General features: G+C 41.8%; 1 protein-coding gene across 1 annotated transcript in view; it reads left to right on the forward strand.

Annotated features, from left to right (window-relative positions):
- The first annotated feature begins 4789 nt into the window (after positions 1-4789).
- LOC129700108 (potassium voltage-gated channel subfamily H member 5) overlaps positions 4790-25600 on the forward strand; it is a 170047-nt gene continuing 149236 nt past the window's right edge. Inside the window, exon 1 of the mRNA XM_055640308.1 lies at positions 4790-4936. Coding sequence (XP_055496283.1) covers positions 4864-4936 — 73 coding nt within the window. The 5' untranslated portion in view covers positions 4790-4863. The remainder of the gene's footprint in view (positions 4937-25600) is intronic.

Here is a 25600-nt window from a genome sequence, read left to right on the forward strand (position 1 = left end):
TCTTTTCTTTAGTTTTATTCTATCCCTAACTTCTCTTGTCAGCCACGGTTGCCTCCTACTCCCCATAAAATCTTTCTTCCTTTTTGGAATGAAATGATCCTGCGTCTTCCGGATTATGCCCAGAAATTCCTGCCATTGCTGTTCCACCATTATTCCTGCTAGGATCCCTTTCCTGTCTACCTTGGCCAGCTCCCCTCTCATGCCTTCATAGTTCCCTTTGTTCAACTGCATCACTGACACTTCCGATTTAACGTTCTCCTTCTCAAATTGAAGATTAAAACTAATCATATTATGATCACTACCTCCAAGCGGTTCCTTTACCTTGAGTTTGCTTATCATATCTGGTTCATTGGACAACACTAAATCCAGAATTGCCTTTTCTCTGGTCAGCTCCATTACAAGCTGCTCTAAGAATCCATCTCGGAGGCATTCTACAAACTCTCTTTCTTTCATGGAAAAGGTCATTTGTTGTACACTTTGTATCCCAGTCTGCCAACCTGTTCCATAACCATAATAGTATTTTATGTTATTTTGCAGTTGATTCTCTTGTATGGAACCTGGCCAAAATTCTTCTAAAATGGTCCGACTCTGTTCGTTAATCCTCTAAATAATTCCCATGAATTTGTCAAACATGGTTTCCCTTTCAAACATCCATGTGACCAATCCTGTCATTTGTTTTTCCAAATTCTTTTTTTGCCACCAATGATGTCCGCCTAACTAGTGTTTAATTGCAGTGAGTTGTGGATACTCCACAGTCCATCTTGCCATCTAGCGATCCCTAGACTCTATCTACACTTTAGGCTGCCTCAGGAAAACAGCCAACATGATCAAGGACCACTCATGCCTAGGTTAGTCCCTCTTCTCCCCTCTCCTGTCAGGCAAATAATACAAAAGCCTGAAAACATGTGCCACTATCTTCCCTCCTGTTATCAGACACTATGATCAGGAAACTATATATTTCTACTCCTAGTTCTCTCTATTCAAAAACACTCCCTATTGTTCACTGTTTATGGCCTGCCCTGGTTTAACATCCCTAATGTCATCACTTCACACTTGTCTGAGTTAACTTCCAACTTCCAGTCCAATGCTACTTTCCCAGTTCATCTTGATAGTGTTGTGACCTTAGACAACCTTTGTCCACTCTATGACCGATTTCAGTGTTATTTGTAAATTGACTATGCCACCTACATTCTCATCCAAATGATGAATGTATATGACCAGCAACAGAGGACTCATCACTGATCATTCTGGCACACCACAGGTTACAGGCTTCTGATCTATAAAAAAACAATCCTCCATTTCCATCCACCAATTCCTACCATCGTTAATTTTGCCTCCGATTTGCTAACCTGCCCTGAATCCCTTGTGTTTTAATTTTCTCGACAGATTACCAGGTGGAATTGTGTCAAAAGTCTCACTAACATCAACGTAGACAACATCCACCTCTCTGCCCTCATCAATCCTCTTGGTCACCTCATCACAAAACTCAACCAAATAAGTGAGACACAATTTCCCACAAACAAAGCTATGCTAACTATCCCAAAACAGTCCTTGCCTTTCCAAGTGCAAATAAATCATGTCCCTCAGAATCCTTTCCAACAACTTTCCCACCACTGATGCAAGGCTCACCAACAAGTAGTTTCCTTGGTTATTCTGTTGTCCTTATATAAAGACATGGCATAGTGGCAGCACAGTGATGTAGCAATAGAGCTGTCTTATAGCGCAAGAGACCCAGGTTCGATCCTGACTATGAGTGCTGTCTGTACAGAGTTTAGACTTCCTTCCTGTGACCACATGGGTTTTCCCATGGTGCTTAAGTGTCCTCCCACACTCCAAAGACTTACAAGTTTGTAGGTTAATTGGCTTCAGTAAATTGTAAATTGTCCCTAGTGTGTAGGATAGTGATTGTGTATGGGGTGATCACTGGCCGGCCTGGATTTAGTGGGCTGAAGGGCCTGTTTCCACATAGCACCTTTAAGGTCTAAACTTCAGTCTCCCAATACTTCATCTGTGGCTAAAGGCAGCTCAAATATCTACCAAGGCCCCAGCAATCTCATCTCTTGATTCCCACAATGTTCCTTGATGCAGTTAATCAGGTTCCAAGGATTTACCCACATTAACGCATTTTAGACCTCTAGCATGTCCTATTTCATAACGTTGATATGCACCAGGATATCACTTGCTAACATCTCTGAGTTTCCCAACTTCCATGTTCTTCTCCATAGTAAATACAGATGTGAAATATTCATTAAAATCCTCGCCTATTTCTTGTGGTTCCACCAATTCTCTTCGCAGCTATCCATTTTATCCTAATATTCTGATAGAATCTTTTAGGATTCTCCTTCATTATTTTTTTATCAGGGATATCTCATGACACCTTTATTCCCTCTAATTTCCTTCTTAACTGTACTCTGAGATCCCTATGCATCCCAGGGCCTCCGTTTGGTCTTAGCTACTTATCCCTAACACTGTCTTCTTTTTTCCTGAGCTGATTCTTAATATCCCTCATCAACCAAGTTTCCCTAATCTTGTTTCTTTGTTTCATCACTCGAACAGGAACATGAACGCCCTGAACTCTTCCCATCTCACTTCTGAATGCCACATACTTATAGGAGCAGAATTAGTCCATTTGGTTCATCATGTCTAGTCCACCATTCAATCATAGTTGAGCTATTTTTCCATCTCGACCTCATTCCCATGTTCCTATCTGGTCAAAATTTGTTTTCCCCCAATTTGGAACTTTGAGCTGAGTAGCAGTCGTCCCTTTATCTATGGATCTTGCAACAAATAGAATTATGGTGACCATTCCCTCCTGACCCATCAGCTACTTGCCCACTCGTTGCCTAAGGAAAATGGGGATGTTTTTTGGAGAAGTGGATACAACTTTGTGCCTTAACTGGCCAATTTCTCATGCTGAAACCTGCCTGTTTGCAATCTCTGTGTCCTATCAGGCGCTGAGCTGAGCCTCTACTTCTCAAACATCGGCTCTCTCGGCCGAGTCTCCACTGCTCATCTACTGTTGAAAACACCATCCATGCCTTTGTCAAGTGCAGTCCTGACTCTTACAATGCTCTCCTAGTCTGCCTCCCACTCACCCTGCTCTGTAAAGTTCAACTCATTCATAACTCTCTTGCTTTCACTTACCATTAATCAAGTGCCCACACACTCGTCACTATTGTTCTAGCTAGCCTACATTAGTTCTCATTCACCCAATGCCTAGAATTTAAATTTCCAATGCTCAGATTTAAATCATCCCATAACCATCTGTCTCCCTGTCATTGTCACATTCTTCAATCCCACAAATTGCTCAAATTATACCATATCAACTCTTCTATTTCCCTCATCCTTTACACTCCTGGTGGCTGTGTAGCCTTTTAGGCACCAGGTATTTCAGCTTTGATCAGTTTCCCTTTCCCACCACACCCTCCCCCACCTAGTCCCATCTGCTTCCACTCATCACTCTTCTCTTGCAATGCTATATATACCTGCAATCTTCCCTCTCAGCCCTGATGCAGGGTCTTGTCCTGAAATGTTGACTTGCTGAGTTCTTCCAGCATATTGTTTTTTTGTTAAACTTACCCTCTCCCTCTCTCTGCCCCTCTCCCTCTCTCTCCCTGGCCAATGTCTGGCCATCTTGCATCAACTTTTTTGAACCTCAGTCCCGTCGCCTAATTTCTCACTTAGCTGGAGACGTATCTTGTGCCATTATACTTCTGTGAAATAGTCGGCGCATGCTTTTCACTGGGTTAAATGTGTTAAAGAAATTGCTTTAGTTGTTGGCGAAATTAATGGTAATATAATCGGTCATGTGCTTACCAGAGAATTCGTATCTGATCCTTTCCACAGATATAATTACAACCACAACCCCGCCGTGACTAGTGCAGGGATTACTCCCAGACTGAGACTGATACAGCCGAGAGACGACACTGGTCTAATGATTTACTACGTGGGAGGGACAGTGGCCATAGTGAATATCTTTGGCCCCTGGTTGGAGGGAGTAAACACACACAAGTTAAAGGTCTCGACTCGAAACGCCACCTATTCCTTTTCGCCAGAGATGCCTCCTGCCCCAGCATTGTGTCTATCTTCGGTGTAAACCAGCAAGTTCAATTAGTTAGTGTTCTCCCTAGTATAACACCAACCTGTTCAGTTCTTGAAGGAAGGAACTGCAGATGCTGGCTTACACAAAAGGACACAGTGTTGGAGTAACTCATTGGGCCAGGCTACATCTTTGGAGAACATGGATAGGTGACCCACTATGTTACTCCAGCACTTTGCATCCTCCTGCTCAGATGTTGCATCGTTAATGCCCAGACCTCCCAAGAGATGCACAATGGGAGCTTCCTATGCAGAGACTAGCTGCTGCGTTACAAGAGTTGCCATCGACTACGAAACGCATTGAAAAGTTTTGAAAGAGACGAGTGAAGCGCCTTAACGATGCCAAGTCCTAGTTAATGGCTAATGCACTGGTTTCTGGAATGAACGGCTGGTGCTGCTCGGGGTCCTTGTGCAGAGATGAGTTGGGTTGGTGCTGGTGGTGGAGGGGGAGTTGGAGGTTCTAGGGTCCAACGGGGATTGGGGTGGGTAAGTGCAGCTGGTGAAATGTCCCAGGAGCGAATTCCCACCGCCTGTCCCCCTACCTCTACAAGCGGTGTGGCAGCGTCTGGAGCGCAGTGCGCAGCTGCGACGCCGGGCAGTGAGCTGCCAGTGCCAGCGATGTACCAAGAGCGACAGCAACCGCAGCCCCAGCCCCAGCCTGGGCGCTACTATGAGTCCACTCCCACCAAAAACTGACCATCTGCCCGGAGTCGCTGGAAGCACTCGCCGCCTAGCAACATCTTCCAAAAACTCTGCAAACCCAGGATGCCCGGTGGAAAAAGAGGGCTGGTGGCACCGCAGAATACTTTTTTGGAAAATATTGTCCGGCGATCTAGCGGTAAGCAGACACTAGCAGCGATGCGCTAGAACACTTTATAGGATTAAATATTGATCGGTAGAACGCGAGGCTTCTTTATTTACTCAGTAACAATCATCGCTTTACATTATCGGACTTTTCATTAGCGGAGTTGCACATTACACCCGAATAGATCTTTCGGGGGTGTAGCAAGATCTTTTATAAATTGGATATTATTTATGTTAAGGGACTTCCTTTCAGATCCGTCTTAATTAACATCTCACCGAAACGATTGTTTCATTAAAAACTCACCGTAAAACAAAGCGGGATTGGACCTTGGGGGACGGCTAAACGTGAAGTAATATAAATTCTGGGGAACACTAAATTATTAGAGCTTCAGAAAAGCGATGTGAAACTTATGGCGAAGATGTATGCGAACACGAAATCTATATCCCCTACATGTTGAAGACTGTTATTTGTTTTCATTGAACCATTGAACAAGACTTGCGTAGAACTGCGAACGACGGTATAAAAACAAAGCGGTGAAACACTTGACAGTACGTATGTGGAGTAGAAAAAAAAACATCCACCATCACATAGTGGTACTTGTTTTGGGGAAACTGTGCTTGCGTTTGTTATTTTGGCGCCGCTCCAATGCTGGGGCGGATGACAGATAACTCTGAGCAAAGACCTGAGAGAAGTAGGCGATTTGTTTTTCACCGGACAGTTCTGAGTTTCATTGTCAATACTGTTCTAGTCTCTCAAAACTGATGCGAGACACCTCCGAAAGGCCGGATAAATTAAAGGACCCGATTATTGAAAACCGTGCAGTAGCGATGGAGGCGTGGTTGCTGGTATCTTTGGTGGCAACTCTGGCAGTTACTAATGGGATATAAACATGTCCGTTTTCGCTCTTTCGCGTGATCTTTTTACAAATCATGCTCAGTGCCGAACGATTTATATCTAAGATAAGGGAATTCACACAACCCACTGGATTGAAGGATGGATTACAAATGAAGGGTTACACATTCACTCCACGCTCAGATGCATCCACATATTCACACTAATGTAACTTGAAAGCTTTTCAATTGATACAATCTAAGATCTGGCGCTATAGATTGTAGCTGTCAGTGTTTGCTACATTTGAAAGGGTGGGATTTGAGGGCGGGAGGGCTTCGTTTCGGCTGCTTTGCTTCTATAAGTTATCTCCGTTTAGAGCAACTCAGTGGGACAGGCAGCATCTCTGGAGAGAAGAAATGGGTGACGTTTCGGGTCGGGACCCCTTAGTCTGAAGAAGGGTCTCGACCCGAAATATCACCCATTCCTTCTCTCCAGAGATGCTGCCTGTCCCGCCGAGTTAATCCAGCATTATGTGTCCTTCGGTTTAAACCAGCATCTGCAGTTCTTTCCTACACTTATCTCCGTTTGGTACAGTTAGTGTTTACGAGCATTCGATTGTGTTACCAGGCCGTTCTATATAAATTATGTTGTGGCTCGTTGGAATTTCAACTTCCCACACGTCTCCATTCGCTAATTGGTTAAATCTGATCAAAATCTGGACTATTCACAACAGGAGCTATCAACTCGAGTGGTATTTTTCTTGCCGTTACGGGTCGCTGTTACTCCTCACGTTGTTGTAAGCACCTTATTACCACCTCAATGCGTTGATGAGACAGTCCCAGACCATTTTAGCTCCCTCCCTCACACGGCATCGGCAGCGACTAACCTTTTCTTTGAGAGGATCATCTACACGAAGGATCATTAATAATCATCTCTTAAATGAAACACGCGGGATGTTAGGTGACAGTTGTGGAAGGAGACGAGAAGTGCATCGTCCTTCATCGGAACTCAAATGCCCCCCCTTTCGACCTGAAACGTTAAAAACTCTGCTTCTCTTTCCATAGATGCTGTCTAACCTGCTGAGTGTTTCCATGATTTCCTGGTATTATTCTAGATTTCCAGCACCTGTAGTTTTACCGCCTTCTAATGCTTCTTGTTGATCTTAAAGTGATAACATGTTCGGATTATAAGCGTCTCTTTAATTAGCCCAAGCATTCTTGAACTGAGAACAGAACATTTGCAGGGATCTTTTGCAACCCTTTTAGAAACATAGAAAATAGGTGCAGGAGTAGGCCATTCGGCCCTACGAGCCTGCACCGCCATTCAATATGATCATGGTTGATCATCCAACTCAGGTTCCTGTACCTGCCTTCTCTCCATATCCCCTGATCCCTTTAGCCACAAGGGCCACATCTAACTCCCTCTTAAATATAGCCAATGAGCTGGCCTCAACTACCTTCTGTGGCAGAGAATTCCACAGATTCACCACTCTCTGTGTGAAAAAATGTTTTCTTCATCTCGGTCCTAAAAGATTTCCCCTTTATCCTTAAACTGTGACCCCTTGTTCTGGACTTCCCCAACATCGGGAACAATCTTCCTGCATCTAGCCTGTCCAACCCTTTAAGAATTTTGTAAGTTTCTATAAGATTCCCCCTCAATCTTCTAAATTCACAAACCGAGTCAATCCAGTCTTTCTTCATATTGAAAGCCCTGACATCCCAGGAATTAGTCTGGTGAACCTTCTCTGTACTCCCTCTATGGCAAGAATGTCTTTCCTCAGATTAGGAGACCAAAACTGTACGCAATACTCCAGATGTGGTCTCACCAAGACCCGGTACAACTGCAGTAGAACCTCTCTGCTCCTATACTCAAATTTTGCAATAATTGAGATCTGAAGAAGGATCTCGACCCAAAACGTCACATATTCTTTTCTCCAGAGATGCTGTCTGACCCAGAGTTACTCCAACTATTTGTTTCTATCTGGGGCTATAATAAAACTCTCTGCGAAAGGACTCGCTAAGAAGCAGATCAGCATTTAGCATCTTATTCTACTTCTCGAAAATGTATGACATTCAAAACCTACGCGATGGATAACGCGAATTTAATTGCATTGAAAGAGGCAGTCGAACAAAACATCCAACGACAAAATAGACGCAATCACACAGTATAATTGATCATATTTATTAAATTAGAAATTATCAGATATTGGATGCATTTTAGAACTTTGGTAATGAATAGATTGGTTGGTAGTATTGGTGATTCGTGGTCGCTGCGATACATTTCTAATGCCCCTCAATACTGCACTGTGTTCAAGTAACACTCTGAAATCAGATGTACTTTAATTACCAATAGCATTTCGCGGCCGTGCAAACTGTTTATGAGGGTATTTTGCTGAAACGCTTCTCCAGACAGACTGAGACCTGAAGAGTTGTGTGCGGCCCCAAACTCAAGTGCTGGAGTAACTCAGAGGTTCAGGCCACATCTCCGGAGGACATGGATAGGCGACGTTTCGGGCAGGGCCTTTCTTCAGACTGATGGCCACAGAGGGGGAGCAGTGAGAGGTGAACTTCTTCAAAGTGGGCATACATTTAGGGGATTTTGCAGCAGAGTAGTAGAATGGTGACATCAGGAACTGCAGATTGCAGCGTTTGTTGAGACAAGTGGGCATGTCGAGGAAGTGTTTTGTTTAAATTAAAGCAGGGATCCTGGGATTTATAACCAGGACAAAGAGCACAAGATAGACACAACATGTTGGAGTAACTCGGCGGGACAGGCAGAATCTCTGTCGAGAAGGAATGGGTGACGTTTTGGGACGCGACCCTTCTTCAGTTATGTCAGGTGACTCGGGTCGGTCTGAGGAAGGGTCTCGATCCGAACCGTCACCTATTCCTTCGCTCCATAGATGTTGCCTCACCCGCTGAGTTTCTCCAGCATTTTTGTCATCAGTCTGAAGAAGGGTCTCGTCCCGAAACGCCACCTTATTCCTTCGCTCCGTAGATGTTGCCTCACCCGCTGAGTTTCTCCAGCATTTTTGTCTACCTCCAGTTATGTTCAGTTCAGTTCTTCAGTTACCTGAGTTATGATGAACCCTTGTTTAACCATTATTGTGTAGTGTTGTGTTCAGTAAAGGATTCAGAAATGGTACAACAATACGTAACTGATTCTGGACAGAGACTGGAAGCTGGGGTTGTTTACTGTGGAACAAAGGTTGAGAGAAAATCTGATAAAGGGGTTTGAAATTGTGAAGGATGTAGACAGCAAATATAATGAATGCTCTCTGGTTAATGGATTAAAACCTGGGGGACATGGATTGAAGGTGATTGATAAACAACCAAAAACGAACATGAGGAAAAATGTTTCACTGCAGCAAGTATTTAGGTTAGGGCATGGAAAGCACTGTTCGGACAGCAATAAAAGTAGATTAAAGTGTAGCAGAGAATAGGGAACTAGATAAGTATATGAAAGGAAATAGTTTTCAGCATTACATGGTGAGGTCAAGTGAATGGGATGAGTTTCATTGCTCTTATGAGCTGGTGCAGACATGATAGGCCAAATGGCCACCTTTTTGCATGGATGATTATTCCATAACTGCTGCTATCTGCAAATAATATTTTTTTCAGGTGATAGAGTTATACAGCATGGAATCAAGGCCCACACTGACCAACATGTTTCATCTACACATCCCCCCACCTGGATGTGTTTGGCCCATATCCCTCTAAACCTGTCCTATCAACGTACCTGTCAAAATGTTTCTTAAATATTGCGATTATACCTGCCTCAACTACCTCCTCCGGCAGCTTGTCCTGTTAAATCTTTTCCCCCCTCACCTTAAACCTGTGTCTTCTGATTCTCGATTCCCCTACACTGTGCAAGAGACTCTCTATGTCTACCCGATCTATTCCTCTCATGATTTTGTGCACCAAAAGATTTTTAAATGTATATTTCAATGACAATATTTACAATGGACAAAGAGGTGAGGCTAATTTGGGATAATTTATAATAAGTTAACAGAAAATGCTGGAAATGTACGGCAATCTCAGGCAGCATCTGTGAAAAAAAGAAACAGAGCAAATATTTTTGGAATAAAAAAAGTATTTGACTTGAAAACGTTTCTGATTTCATTTCAGATTTCCAGCATCTGTAGTTTTATTTGATTTTAATGTGCAATAAATTAACCTTTTATTTCTCCAGCTGCATTTACATGGGGCCCATTTGGTGAGTCAGGGCACAAGAAAGCCAGGGAGGTTGAGTGCTTAGAGATCGAAATGGAAGGTGCGGTGAAGAATTTAAGCACAAAGAAAAGAGTCTTAAACTTGAGGTGTTGAAGAACCAATCTCGGTCAGCAAGTCCTCTGAAATAACTGGGAGGGACTTGATTTTGATTGAAGTATGGAGGGCAGCAAAGTGGCACAGCAGTAGAGTTGCTGCCTCAGAGCACCAGTGTTAGCATTTGAGACCGCTGGGTGCTTGTATCTACTGACAACGGCTTCCTTCATAGAAAGTGGCATTGCCGTGACTATCACTGTTCCACCTTTAGGAGCGGTACAGTGGCACAACGGATTTGAGTATAGGAGCAGGGAGGTTCTACTGCAGTTGTACAGGGTCATGGTGAGGTCACACCTGGAGTATTGCGTACAATTTTGGTCTCCAAATCTGAGGAAAGACATTCTTGCCATAGAGGGAGTACAGAGAAGGTTCACCAGACCGATTCCTGGGATGTCAGGACTTTTATATGAAGAAAGACTGGATAGACTCGGCTTGTACACGCTGGAATTTAGAAGATTGAGGGGGGTTCTTATAGAAACTTACAAAATTCGTAAGGGGTTGGACAGGCTAGATGCAGGAAGATTGTTCCCGATGTAGGGGAGTCCAGGACAAGGGGTCACAGTTTAAGGATAAAGGGGAAATCCTTTAGGACCGAAATGAGAAAAACATTTTTCACACAGAGAGTGGTGAATCTGTGGAATTCTCTGCCACAGAAGGTAGTTGAGGACAGTTCATTGGCTATATTTAAGAGGGAGTTAGATGTGGCCCTTGTGGCTAAAGGGATCAGAGGGTATGGAGAGAAGGCAGGTACATAATACTGAGTTGGATGATCAGCCATGATCATATTGAATGGCGGTGCAGGCTCGAAGGGCCGAATGGCCTACTCCTGCACCTAATTTCTATGTTTCTATGTTTCTAAAGTTGCTGCCTTACAGCACCAGAGACACAGGTTTGATCCTGACAACGTGTGCTGTCTGTAGGGAGTTTGTACGTTCTCCCAATGACGGTGTGGGTTTTCTCTGGGTGCTCTGGTTTCCTCTTACATTCCAAAGAATTGTAAGTTAATTGGCTTTGCTGAAAATTGTAAGGGGATATGGGGAGAAGGCAGGAACGGGGTACTGATTGAGGATGATGTCATAATCATATTGAATGGTGGTGCTGGCTCGAAGGGCCGAATGGCCTACTCCTGCACCTATTGTCTATTGTCTATTACCTATTGTCTAATCCTTAAGTGTAGGATAGTGTAATGCCCCTGTCCCACTTAGGAAACCTGAACGGAAATCTCTGGAGACTTTGTGCCCCACCCAAGGTTTCCGTGCGGTTCCCAGAGGTTGCAAGTGGTTGCCGGAGGTTGCAGGTAGTGGAAGCAGGTAGGGCGACTGACAAAAACCTCTGGGAACCGCACGGAAACCTTGTGTGGGGCGCAAAGTCTCCAGAGGTTTCCATTCAGGTTTCCTAAGTGGGACAGGGGCATTAGTGTACAGGGTGATCGCTGCTCGGCGTGGACATAGTGGGCCAAAGGGCCTGTTTCTGCCCTGTTTCTCTAAAGTAAAGTAACGTCTACAGCAGAGTTTTGATAGAACTTGGGTTGAAAGGTGGATTATGAGAGGTTAGTGGCTTAGCAGAAATGTTCTGGAGTAATTGGCAAGGGATGAAATTGCTCTGCACCAGTAGTTCAACATGGATTTGTAACAAGTTGGAATCCTTTTTGCTTCTTCTCGGTGGAACAAAATAACTGTAGTGCGAAAGATGCCGTTGATTGTTCCATGAGCTTGTTTCATCCCAGTGGCATGGACCAATTTCCCCATTTGAAGACCAAACATAACAAAATGAGTGGAGTTTTTGAGAAGCAGAGAGTGAGTCAAGGCAGAATTTATAAAGCTGAATGTTGTGTTGGAAGATATGTGGGCACATGCTCAATTGAGGACTGATACAACATTAGGTTATGAACATAAATGAAAAATACCCTGCAGATGCTGAAATCTAATATAAATAATGAAATTCTGGAAACATTCAGAAGAACACTAAGAATATGTAGAAAGAGGCATATTATTAGGCATAGACACAAAATGCTGGAGTAACTCAGTGGGTCAGGCAGCATCTCTGGAGATAAGGATTAGGTGACGTTTCGTGTCCAGATCCTTCCTCAGACTGTGTTTATTTTGGGAGGTAATTTTCTGGGGTATTTAATGAGCAATCTGCATCTGTCTTCACTAATGAAGGGGACAGTGTTAATGAGGAAGTGAAAGGAAGAAGCCACAGAGAAATTGGGCATTTTGTGTTTATCTTCGGTGTAAACCAGCATCTGCATTTCATTAAAACACTTATTATTAGACAGTTATGTGGTATTAAGCAAAGGCTGTGACATGGAAATGCATACTGAAGAAGTGGCTTTAAGAAGAAGGTTGTATGAAAGAGTTAAAGCCCACAGCAACATTTACAACAATCAGAAGGGACAATGCAACATGTTCACCATTGTGGAACAAATAAGAGACATGTAGAATGCAGCAGCCTGGTACGCTCTCATGAAATTATATCATGACTCAAATAAACATCTTTAGGAGAGGCAGTCTGAAAATGGGTATTAAAAAATTGTATTCACATATCCAAAGAAGTAATTAAAATTTTGAGGATAATGCTCAACTTGCTCTGGAGACACAAGGAGAAAGACATTAGATGAGCTGTCTATTGTTCCCATCATGTACACAGTCCCCATGTTCCTATGCTGATGCACATTTGATGGTCAGACTGTTTCTGCCTAATTTGCATCCTCACCACAACTGTTCATGAAAGAAGATATTTATAACTTTTCATAGACTTATTTTTTTCTGGAAGGAAATATTCCGGCAGTGAAATCTGAATGTGAATGCTATGGTATATTGTAAAGTTGCTCTGTATTTTGCATGCCAGTGATTTAATTCTTGGTTCATATCCGTTAATGCTAACAGATTATTGTGAGTTAACACAGCCTGAAATAGTACATAAATGTCAATTTACTGGAGGCTCAATTTGTCTCTATTGAGTTTAAATCATGCGTAATTGATCAGTGAACATTGAAGAAAACACTAGTTCAACCAATTAGTAAAGATTTTGTCAGTAAAAAGAAGCTAAAATATCATTTTCTGTACTGAGCAGCCTGCAATTTCCTGGTCTGTTCTCAGCTGAACAAGGTTTAAATACTTCTACAAAGAAGTGACTTCATTAACCTAATTTAAAAATGAAATTTCTTTTGAGCGGAGCAGGGCATTCCTTCTGGAGCTTTAAATAAGATGAAGCATAAAGGCGCAAAAACATTCCATTCTCCTTTTCAATTGATTTATATCAGATAAACCAACAGTGTGACTTAAAAAACAACATGTCTTCATTGGTTTTGTCCCTGTAGAAATGCACTAACAGCTGACTGTTTTCTTACATTGAATCCAACATGGAATATTATTCCCAGATCCAACTGACTACAGTGTAGACTTGAAGATAATTGGACATTGATTTTGTTGCAGCTGGCACCTTGCAGGTACCTAGGAGAATTACTCAGTTTGCAATTCCATTGATATTATTCTAAATGGTTCTGAAGCTGACGAGTTATATTCTGAATAACTTGCATCTGTAAGATCCTTTTGGAGTAGCGTGGCAAAAAAAAGTGCTTGAAGTTGGCCTTGTGCACAAAATTACATCCAGGCCCCCAACAACCCACAATTAAGTTGATTGGGGTTTTGAAAGAGAATGGAATGGTTCTTGAAGGAAAGGAACCGGAAGGGAAGCAGGATATTACTGGGATAGCTTTATTAGCAGTTGGTGTGGACATGACGTTTGTAGGTCCCCATGAAAATAAAATTAAGATGGAAAATTTGCGAATAAGGTCACAAATGGATATCCTTTAGACAATAGACAACAGGTACAGGAGTAGGCCATTCGGCCCTTCGAGCCAGCACCCCCCATTCACTGTGATCATGGCTGATCATCCACATTCAGTACCCCGTTCCTGCCTTCTCACCACATCCCCTGATTTTGCCATCTTTAAGAGCACTAACTCTCTCTTGAAAGCATCCAGAGAATTGGCCTCCACAGCCTTCTGAGGCAGAGAATTCCACAGATCTCACAACTCTCTGGGTAAAAAAGTTTTTTCTCAACTTCATTCTAAATGGCCTACCCCTTATTCTTAAACTGTGGCACCTGGTTCTGGACTCCCCCAACATCGGGACCATATTTCCTGCCTCTAGCGTGCCCAATCCCTTAATAATCTTATATGTTTCAATCAGATCCCCTCTCATCCTAAATTCCCGAGTATACAAGCCCAGCCATTCCATTCTATCAACAAACGACAGTCTCGCCATCCCGGAAATTAACCTTGTGAAGCTATGCTGCACCCCCTCAATAGCAAGAATGTCCTTCGTCAAATTTGGTGACCAAAACTGCACACAATACTCCAGGTGTGGTCTCACTAGGGCCCTGTACAACTGCAGAAGGACCTCTTTGCTCCTAAACTCAACTCCTCGTGTTATGGAGGTTAACATGCCATTACCCTTCTTCACTTCTTCAACTTGAAAGGGGTTGAATGCTTATTAATCCACAAAACAGTTTAGAGTTTTTAAAGTTATTTTTAGTAATTTAAATCTGTTTTACTTACTGTAAGTAAAACAGATTTAAATTACTAAAAATAACTTTAAAAACTCTAAACTGTTTTGTGGATTAATAAGCATTGATTTCAAATATTTATTTATGTAACAAGCATAGTTCAAGCAATTCAAGTTCAATCACACTTTAACAAGTAACGACTTTCAAATATATAAATAAATACTTTAAAAACAGCATGACGTATAAACTTGCATTGGTGTGTACATGTAGGGCTGGATGAGAATCAAATAAGTTTGAACAGGAGGTCCTGAGGAAAAATGTCCCAAATTTACCAAACAAGTACAATATTAGGATGCAGTTTGTACTGGAACCAACACAAATGGCTCGAACGATTGAATGGTGGGGTAGACATGATGGGCCGAATGTCCAAATTCTGCTCCTAGAATTTATGAATTTATGAAACTCTACTCCATGGTGAAGAGCTTTTCAGAGTCCGTTAAACTACTTCAACTCAACAGGCGGGGAAATGCCCTTGAAGTTCCCAGATGTGGTCTGGGTGCCAGCTGAATGCGAAGGCCGCAGCACAACTCGATGCTCTTCCAAGTGACAAGTCTGCTCCCAAACAGGCGTTAAGAGGTTAAGTCCCACCTCCAGCTTACCCAGTTGTCTGAGCTATTAAGGAGATTAAATGTTTGTATATACTTGTGAAATAAACAAATTAAAAAGTCTTAACAATTTAACAATACCACTAACTTCAGTTTTAGTTTATATAGTTGTCGAGATACAGTGTGGAAACAAATCTTTCAGCCCACTGAGTCCACGCCATGCAGTGATCACTCATACACTAGTTCTATCCTACATACTAGGGACAATTTACAGAAGCCAATTAACCTACAAATCTGTACGTCTTTGGACTGTGTGAGGAAACTAGAACACTTGGCGAAAACCCATGCGGCCACAGGGGGAAGGTAAAACTCCATACAGACTGCACCTGTAGACAGGATCAAATCCGTATGTGTGATGCTGTGAGGCAGCAACTCTACTGTTGCTCTGTAAAATAAATTGCATAAGGCGCGTAAGAGCAGAATAAAATCATTTAAATAATTTATTAAATACATTACTGCTCTTTCTTGCTGATTTTATCCAGTAAATTTACTGGTCCTCAACAAGACTTGTTAGTCAATGGGAAATCAACAGATGCTTGCACTCCTAGCAAGGTACTATGAGAAGTCCAACAGTGCATTGAAGTTGAGTTAAACCTTCCATCAGCTTTCCTTCTGAAGTTCATTTTTAATTAGATAATCAGAAACAATGGCCATTTCACAAAATTGCAGTCATAAAAGTGTGGTACAGATGAGAATTAAAAACTCTTGACTGGTAGGTTAGATTATTATTGTTTCATGTGCTGAGGTACAGTGAAAAGCTTTGTTTTGCATGCGATCCAATCAAATCAATCACAATCATTATAATACTTTATTAGCCAAGTATGTTTTGCAACATACGAGCAATTTCATTTGCCAAGTCAGTCGTACAAATAAAAAGCAACAGAACACACAAAACACATTTTAACAGAAACATCCACCACAGTGACTCCTCCACATTCCTCACTGTGATGGAAGGCGAAAAAGTTCAATCCCTTCCCTTAGCTCTCCCGCGGTCGGGGGCCTCGAGGCCTCCGTTGACGGGACGATCTTGACGCCCGTAGTTGTTGCAATTTTGACCCTCCGCGTCGGGGCAATCCAGCTCCTGCATTGGGGGGATGTCAGCTCCCCCGCGCAGGGCGACCAAACCCTGCTTCACGGCTGGTCGAGCCTCTGCATTCATTGGAGGTCCTGACTAGCCTCTCCCGACTGCGAGCTCTTGATGGTAAGTCCGCAGGCCGTGGTTGGAGTGATCCCAGCAAGAAATCGGTTCCGATATTAAGTCCGCGCCCCATGATGGGGCCCAAGGTCAGTCCGAGGAGGCCTCCAGCTCCATCGATGGTAGGCTGCAAAGCAACCAAAGACATGACCCAGAAACATTGCATCTCCGGCAAGGTAAGAAACTGAAAAAAATGTTTCCCCCGACCCCCGCCCCCACTGCCCCAACATAAACCAAACCAGAGAACATTTACACAAACTTATAAAACGCACTAAAAATTAAAAAAAGATGAAAAAACAAACACTGTTGGCGGGGCTACCAATTGTTTGGCACTCTTGGTGTTATAGATAACACTATACATAAATACAATCAAGCCAAATGTAAGTAAAATGGACAGAGTGAAGTGAAAAAAAAAAATGTTTTGTTTAGAGATACAGTGCGGATCAGGCCCTTTGGCCCACTGAGTCCGTCCCCTCACACGAACACTATCCACACTAGAGACAATTTACAATGATACCAAGCCCATTAGCCCACAATCTTGTATTTCTTTGGAGTGTGGGAGGAAACCAGAGATCCCGGAGAAGCCACATGCAGGTCACGGGGAGAACGTCCAAACTCCATACAGACACGCACCTGTAGTCAGGATTGAACCCAGCTCTCTGGCTCTGTAAGGCAGCAACTCTACCGCTGCGCCACCATGCCACCCTTATCGTTCTTGGATATGGATTGATCAGAATATTATTATGCAGGTAATGAATGCAGAAGAATAGCAAATAATTGTTTTCAGTTTGAGTCAAACCTGCATAACAGGTCTGGGAAAGGATGGCTCCATCCCAGTTTTTTGTTAACCACACCCATTATGTTAAATTTCATGCAACAATCCATTACCGTGGGATTTTCCAAACCACAGATTGGGCAAAGAGACTGTTTTGACGAGTGCAGGTAATATTTTGGTTGTTTAGCAAAATGAAGTTGTTTTGCTGCATAAATGCTGCATAAAACAAAATACCAACCTATTTCGTTGTGATGAATGCTGATCTAGGTAAGTACCCCCAAACCTACAGATGTTGTCCTTCACTTCCTGACACATCCTCATCAGCAGTCACACCATCCACCAGTCCCAATCACTGCAGCTCCTTCTAACCATTTCATGGTTCCTCGTAGAGTTTAAATTTAGAGACATCTTCAATCGTGAATCCTACGATGCTTCAAATCTCACAGTGGTTAGATATTTATATGTGCTACATCTCTTCTTTCACCTTTGAAACACAGAAAGTTGGAGGACCTTTGAGAGTTTTCTTGATTAATTTATTCCCTGCTCAGTGAGGATGGAAGTTCTGTAGAATCTACTTTTGTGGAATGATCAGGGTGAGAGAGAGCACGTCATAAACAGTGGCCACAATAACATTAGTAGCGATGGAAAAGAACAAGGAACAATCTAATACTCACAGCACCACCAGACAAGGACTCATTTCAGGAGATTGGGTAAGAGTCTGGTTCAGAACCAAAGATTGCCAGGTAGATTGCCAGATCTCATTGTGAAGGCTTGTTGCAGGAAATTCAACATAATGGGTGTGGTCAACAAAAATAGAGATGAAATCATCCTTTCCCAAATGAAAAGGCTTCAGTAAGCAATCTGCGTAGAGGTGGGGAGACTGTAGAAATGTACTAAAAGCAAGACTGTGAATGTTAAAAGGCAGGCGACTTGAATTGGAGTGGGGACAATATGTCTGAGATTGATATTCTGTTCATTAAAATATTGAGATGAATACAAAAAATGAATTGAAAAAATAAATGAAGAAGACAAAGAAAATGTATGAAGATCGATTGAATTTATATTTATATCAATGGGTCGATAGTTGAAAGGGTCAAGAGCTTCAAATTCCTGGGCGTGCACATCTCTGAAGATCTTTCCTGGTCCGAGAACACTAATGCAATTATCAAAAAAGCACATCAGAGCCTCTACTTCCTGAGAAGATTACGGAGAGTCGGTTTGTCAAGGAAGACTCTCTCTAACTTCTACAGGTGCACAGTCGAGAGCATGCTGACCGGTTGCATCGTGGCTTGGTTCGGCAATTTGAGCGCCCTGGAGAGGAAAAGACTACAAAAAGTAGTAAACACTGCCCAGTCCATCATCGGCTCTGACCTTCCTTCCATCGAGGGGATTTATCGCAGTCGCTGCCTCAAAAAGGCTGGCAGTATCATCAAAGACCCACACCATCCTGGCCACACACTCATCTCCCTGCTACCTTCAGGTAGAAGGTACAGGAGCCTGAAGACTGCAACAACCAGGTTCAGGAATAGCTACTTCCCCACAGCCATCAGGCTATTAAAACTGGCTCGGACAAAACTCTGATTATTAACAACCACTTTCTGTTATTTGCACTTTACCAGTTATTTATTCATGTGTGTATATATTTAGATCAGGGTATATGGACTCATTTATCTGTTTTGTAGTAAATGCCTACTATTTTCTGTGTGCTTAAGCAAAGCAAGAATTTCATTGTCCTATACAGGGACACATGACAATAAACTCACTTGAACTTGAACTTGATCATAAGATCTCCTTTTGGAAGCAGAGATCGTGACTGAGGTATTTAATGAGCACTCTGCATCTGTCTTCACTAAAGAAGAGGACAGTGTTAATGAGGTAGTTAAAGGATGAATTTGTAGAGAAATTGGACAGGACATAAATGGCTAAATGGGAGATGCTCTAAATAGGAAGGTCACCTTGTCTGGATGGGATACAACCTGGATTACTGAGTGAAATAAAGCTGGAAATGACAAATATTCAGGGATCAACCGTCCAGTACTGCCAAGAACACAAAGTGTGTAAGAAGGGGTTGTCTGTATGGAGTTTGTACATTCTCCATGAAACCGCGTGGGTTTCCTCCAGCTGCTCCGGCATCTTCCTACATTCCACAGATGTGCAGGTTTATAGGTTAATTGGCTTCTGTAAATTGCCTTTAATGTGTGGGATAGAACTAGTGTACGGGTGATCGCTGGACAGCGCGGAGAGCCTGTTCCCATGCTGTATCTCTAAACTAAAAATCGACCAATCTGCCACCAAGTCACATCAAATAAGAATCATCTGTAGAATTTCTGTCAGATGGAGCTGATAGAGATCATTTTGTCTGGACTGGTTGAAAATGAGCTACCTAGCCTAATTCCACCACCATGTGACTTGCTCATAGCCCTATAGATCTTAGCTCAAATGTACATCGTATTTTTTAAAAATGTGATAAGAATTTTTACTTAACAACCACCTTAGGCAGTTAATTCCAGAACTTGCGTTCTGTCAATGCAACTTTCTTCATCTCCATTCGGTTATCTAAATCTATGCAACTTGGTTTTTGTGCTCTCTGCTAAAGGAAATTACGTATTTCTATTTGCTTCAGCCTGTTCCCCCATAATGTAATACTCTTCAATTGTGTCTTCCTAAACCCTTGTGTTCCAAAGAAAATAACCCCAGGTTACCCATCCTTTGCATGGTTAAAATGCCCTGCTTCTATCAACAGCTTTCCAGCATCTTCTACATTGTAATTTCACCTTTTCCATAATGTGGTGACCAGAATTGTATACTCTAGCTGTGGTTTAGCTTGGGTTATATACAGTCCAGGCATGATCTTCCTTATCTTATATTTTGTGCTTTGCTTCATAAAGGCACCTGGATTTGAGTGTGGCAGGCATAATCTCAAAGTGTTTCAGGTGGTAGAAGACTTTGAATTGTGATAAACAATGTGAACTTATGACCATAATTTAGACCTAGCCTGCGGCCTTTAAAGACCTGTCAGAATGTACCCCTAAGATCCCCCATTTCGTTTATAATATTTCCTCATGTATTGTATATTCCCTTGCGTTTTTGCACCTCCCGAATGCATTATCTCACACTTCACCAAAAGGAATTCTATTTGGAACTAATGGGACTTCACACAAAGGAAGATTGGTGTATGGAACGAGCTGCCAGAGGAGGCAGTTGAGGCATTGACTATTGCAATGTTTAAGAAATAATTAGACAGGTACATGGATAGGACTGGTTTGGAGGGATATGGGCCAAATGCAGGCAGGTGGAACTAGTGTAGATGAGACATATTGGTCGGTGTGAGCAAGTTGGGCCGAAGAGTGGATTGATGTGTGGATAGAAAATGTCTTGGGTAGGATGTACAGGCTAGTGGAATGTGCAGACATAATGCTGAAATTTAACAGAATGAAGCATGAAATTAATCATTTTGTTTAGAAGAAACGAGAACATTATAAATGAACTAGTATAGTTTTAAAGAATTTGCAGGAATAGAGAGACATAGAGATGGACATAGATAAGCATTTGATAGTGGCAAGATAAGTTGAAGATGCTTATTAAAGAACTATCATTTTTGGCTTTATTAATAGGAAAACAAAATTCAAACGGGAAGATATATAACACCCTTATAAAACACTCTTAGTTGCAGCTGAAAGACAGAGTCAATCTAGCCAGTATATTTTAGAAGAGCTGTTAAGGTTTAAGGGAGAGTGCAGATGAAAGATTTCAAATATATGATGAGGGTGCATAAACCAAACATTGGTCATAGAACTAAAGGCTATGTGCTGGTAAATATAATGATGTAGCCAGGAGTTATGTTCTGAATCTGTTGCCTAAAAGGATTTTAGAAGTTTTTCAATAATGTCTTTCAAAGGGGAATTAGATAAGTTGTTTAAATACCTAGCAGAAAATAACGTATAAGTTTGGGGAAAGTGCAGAGAACTGGGATGAATTTGAAATTGCTTTCAAAGAGCCAGCACAGTCATGATGGGTTATCTGGCCTCAGTCCATGCTATATCATGTTGTGATATTTAAAATAAAATTTAGAATAGCAATAGCTGTCTGCAAGTCCCTGGTATAATTCCCTTTCCTGCTGAATTTTGAGTATAGAAGTGAGATCGACTGATTGACCAAATGGTGCCAGCACAACAACCTGGCTCTCAACACCAGTAAAACCAAGGAACTGATTGTGGACTTTGGAAGGGGAAGGATAGGGACCCACAATCTTGTTTATATCAACGGGACTTGCGTAGATATGGAATGGGGATGGTGGAAAGGGTCAAAAACTTCAAATTCCTGGGCGTGCATATTTCCGAAGATCTTTCCTGATCCCAGCACACTGATGCAATTATAAAGAAGGCACATCAGCGCCTCTACTTCCTGAGAAGATTGCAGAGAGTCGGTATGTCAAGGAGGATTCTCTCAAACTTTTACAGGTGCACAGTAGAGAGCATGCTGACTGGTTGCATCGTGGCTTGGTTCGGCAACTTGAACGTCCAGGAGTGGAAAAGACTGCAGAAAGTTGTGACCACTGCCCAAGTCCATCACCGGCTCTGACCTCCCCACCATCGAAGGGATCGATTGCAGTCACTGCCTCAAAAAGGCTGCCAACATCATCAAAGACCCACACCATCCTGGCCACACACTCATTTCACCATTGCCATTGGGTAGAAGGTACAGGAGCCTGAAATCTGTAACATCCAGGTTCAGGAACAGCCGCTTCCCCACAACCATCAGGCTATTAAACACAACATCAAATAAGCTCTGAACAACAACAGTTTATAATTATTTCTGCACAATATTTTTATTTATTTATTGAGTATATATGGTCTATAGATACACTGAACCGTTATCTTCCATTTTGTATTATGTTTACATATTCTGTTGTGCTGCAGCAAGTAAGAATTTCATTGTCCTATCTGGGAAACATGACAATAAACGCTCTTGACTCCTGACTTGACTTGAATTTTCATATCTGCAATTGCGTCTCTGGTATTTCTTCCCCTGATTGATTCAGAATGCACAAATGGAATCCATCCATACCTTAGGCTTTATCTTTTTAAGTTTGATTAACTAATCTTAGGTGTCACAGATGTCTTAAAAATCAATCTTCCTTTATTGTCACATTTTAGTCCCCACAGTAAATGCAGAACCAAATTAACCAACCAGTAGTTCTGCGACTTTACCAATTACAGTTTTGTTCGGCTACTTTAAACATTGTATAACACCGTTTAAGAAACATTTGGACAGGTACATGGATGGGATAGGTTTAGAGGAATATGGGCCAAATGTGGGCAGGTGGGACTACTGTAGTTGGAGCATGCTGGTTGGCATGCCTGTTTCCACACTATGTTTCCAATATGTTCCATGATCTTTCTGTGTCCATGATGGAACATTTTTCCGAGGAAGAATGTTTTTCAACAGTAATGTCTTTGGAATGGATAAAAACTGAGCAACCTCGACCCAATCATGAAAAGGAAGGGCAGTCAAGAATTTGTAGAGAACACTGGTAGATAATACTCTCTGAGGGGATAGACACAAAATGTTGGAGTAACTCAGCATCGCTAATGCTACCTGTCCCGCTGAGTTACCCCTGCATTTTGTGCCTATCTTCAATGTAAACCAGCATCTGCGGTTCCTTCCTACACTCTCTGAGGGGATACAGTTGATGAATAAGATGTCAGCACAACTCACTACTGAGTTACAGATAAAAGTAAGATTGGGCAAGGATGAGATGAAAGGGCCACTTCACTTTACAGAGGATCTCTGCATGTGACTATTTGACAGAGGATGCTAATAGAGACAGTAGCTTGGGACTGGCGGATGTGTGGACTGAAATAGATGCATTAAACTACGTCTGTGCATATTTTTAATTAGAGCAAATCATTTAATTGGGGTGGTAGGTAGAGTTACTGCCTTACAACGCCAGAGACCCGGGTTCGATCCTGACTGCGGGCGTTGTCTGTATGGAGTTTGTACGTTCTATGTGGGTTTTCACCGGGCACTCCAATTTCCTTCCACACTCCAAAGACGTTCAGGTTTGTAGGCTAATAGGCTTGGTAAAATTGTGAATTATCCTTAGTGTTGGGTAGTGTTGGTGTAGAGGGTGGTCTCCGGTCGGTGTGGGCTCGGTGGGCAGAAGGGCTTGTTTCCGCGCTGTATCTCTAAACTAAACTTACAGGACACGGGCACTTCTGGAAAGGTCATTTTATATTACACACCCTTATTTACCCTTCAGGAGGCAGGTGGATAGCCGCGTGGATGTATTTTTCAGCCATGCAAGAAATAATACATTTGCCATAAATATATGACACTTATTGCATCATATTGATTTGTAAATGTTTGTGCTTTTTGGAAACTTCTTTAATGAGGGAGATGCAATGCATACATATCGCAGATGTAGTTGTGCTGGAGAGTTATAACGAGACGCTACAGAAATGGCCCTTTTAGCTCACTGAGTCCACAGCGACCACCCTACACCCATTTTTACACTAACCCATTTCATTCTCCTTTCAGGTTCTAGTGCTCCTCAACTTATTATCAGAAATTTGACATTAGCCAACAAACAGAAATCATACAAGATTTCAAATGGTGAAACGCAGTGCTGCAAATTAAATTGCCTTCACTGTGTAATAATGTCTGCAATTTTGTCAGTTCAATTATCCAAAATAAATTTAAAGTAGAACATCTACGGTATATAAAGCTTATTAATTTTAATCATATATGCCATTTCATTTTTTAAAATGACTATGTCCTAGGGTGAATCAGCAAGTCAGGCAGCATCACTGGAGAACATGGATAGGTGATGCTTTGGGTTGGGACCCTTCTTCAGATCTGAAACGTCACCTATCCATGTTCTCTAGAGAGATTGCTAGACCTGCTGAGTTTCTCCAGCACTTTGTGTTTTTTTTTGAAAGCCAGCATCTGCTGTTCCTTGTGTCTTCATAAGAAAGTGACATTGCCAGTTATTGGTACGTGACTTTATTCTACAACTTGAAAGAATGTTCATAAAAGAAAATTGAACACGTTCACAAGTGATAGGGGCAGAATTAGGCCATTCGGCCCATGATGTCTACTCTGCCATTCAATCATGGCTGATCTATTTCTCCATCCGAACCCCATTCTCCTTCCTTCCATCTTATATGGAAGGAAGAAGAATGGATTTTCCCCATAAACCCTGACACCAATATTAATCAAGAATCTATTTCTGCCTTAGTAATATCAATTGCCTTGGCTTCCACAGCCTTCTGTGGTTTTTGACAGAAATTGAAATTTTATTTTAAAATAAAATTATTCCAATCTAATTGGTAGACCTTTAATTGAAATCAACTAAATAAAAGAGGAAATAATGCCTCAGATATAGGATCTCAGCTGTGCATTACCCAGACCTCTGAGTTCAGTTGTGGCCGAACGGACCTCAAGAAATATTCAATAGCCATCAATAGGATGCAGCACTGATTTCGCAATTGAGAGGACAGTTTTTATAAACCTAGATTAGTTTCTTTGGAGTTTAGAAGTTTGAAAGGTTTCACAGTATGGGAATCGATTATTCACCAAATTATCTAAATCAGAGTTTGGCCATTTAATGAGTGAAAAAGAGTTACCAGAAATGTAACACATGCTCCCCAGGTGGCTAAGGATGTTGGATCAATGTCATTCTCCTTGGTCACAGACATCCACAATTGTTCTCTCCATTCCTTCACTTTTTCTGCAATTTAAAACAAGCTTATGTTATATTTCCCCCTAGAAATGATTTAATATTAAGATTATTAATGTTAACATTAAACTTTTCCATTGTTGCTGCCTGGCCTACAAAATATTTGTTTTTCACCAAAGTATGTTTATAAAGTATTTGTTTGCATTCATTTTTCTCCAGAAATGCTGCTTGACCTGCTGGGTTACACAAGCACTGTGTGTCTATCTAAAGTGTTTGCTATTATTTTAGATTCTCCAATTTTAGTATCTCCAATTTTTGTTTGCTTTTTGATCCACAGTGACATTGATAATGACTTTTTAATTAATATTCTTAATCTTTCTGGGGTTTATTCACTTCATTTCTAATTATTGGATTGAGGGAATTGGAGATGAATTCAGCTATCATTGCCTATTTCCAGCTGTCATAAGAAAGAGATGAATAATTTGGTGGAGAACTGCAGAAGCCAGTTACAAGTCATCCACATCAGTTTGGACTTGACGTCTCATTTAAGTCGGAACAGAAAACGAGAGCAGATTACTTCCCTGAGGGTCTTTAATGGACCTCTTGTGTCTCCAACAGCTTCATCGTCAGACACGACTAGGCATCAGTAAATGTTGTTATTTATCACTCTTAGGATTTTTATGAAACATTCTTGTTAAATACCCCAATGTTTT

Source organism: Leucoraja erinacea, chromosome 9 (assembly GCF_028641065.1).
Source record: "Leucoraja erinacea ecotype New England chromosome 9, Leri_hhj_1, whole genome shotgun sequence".
In the NCBI taxonomy this organism is placed as follows: domain Eukaryota; kingdom Metazoa; phylum Chordata; class Chondrichthyes; order Rajiformes; family Rajidae; genus Leucoraja; species Leucoraja erinaceus.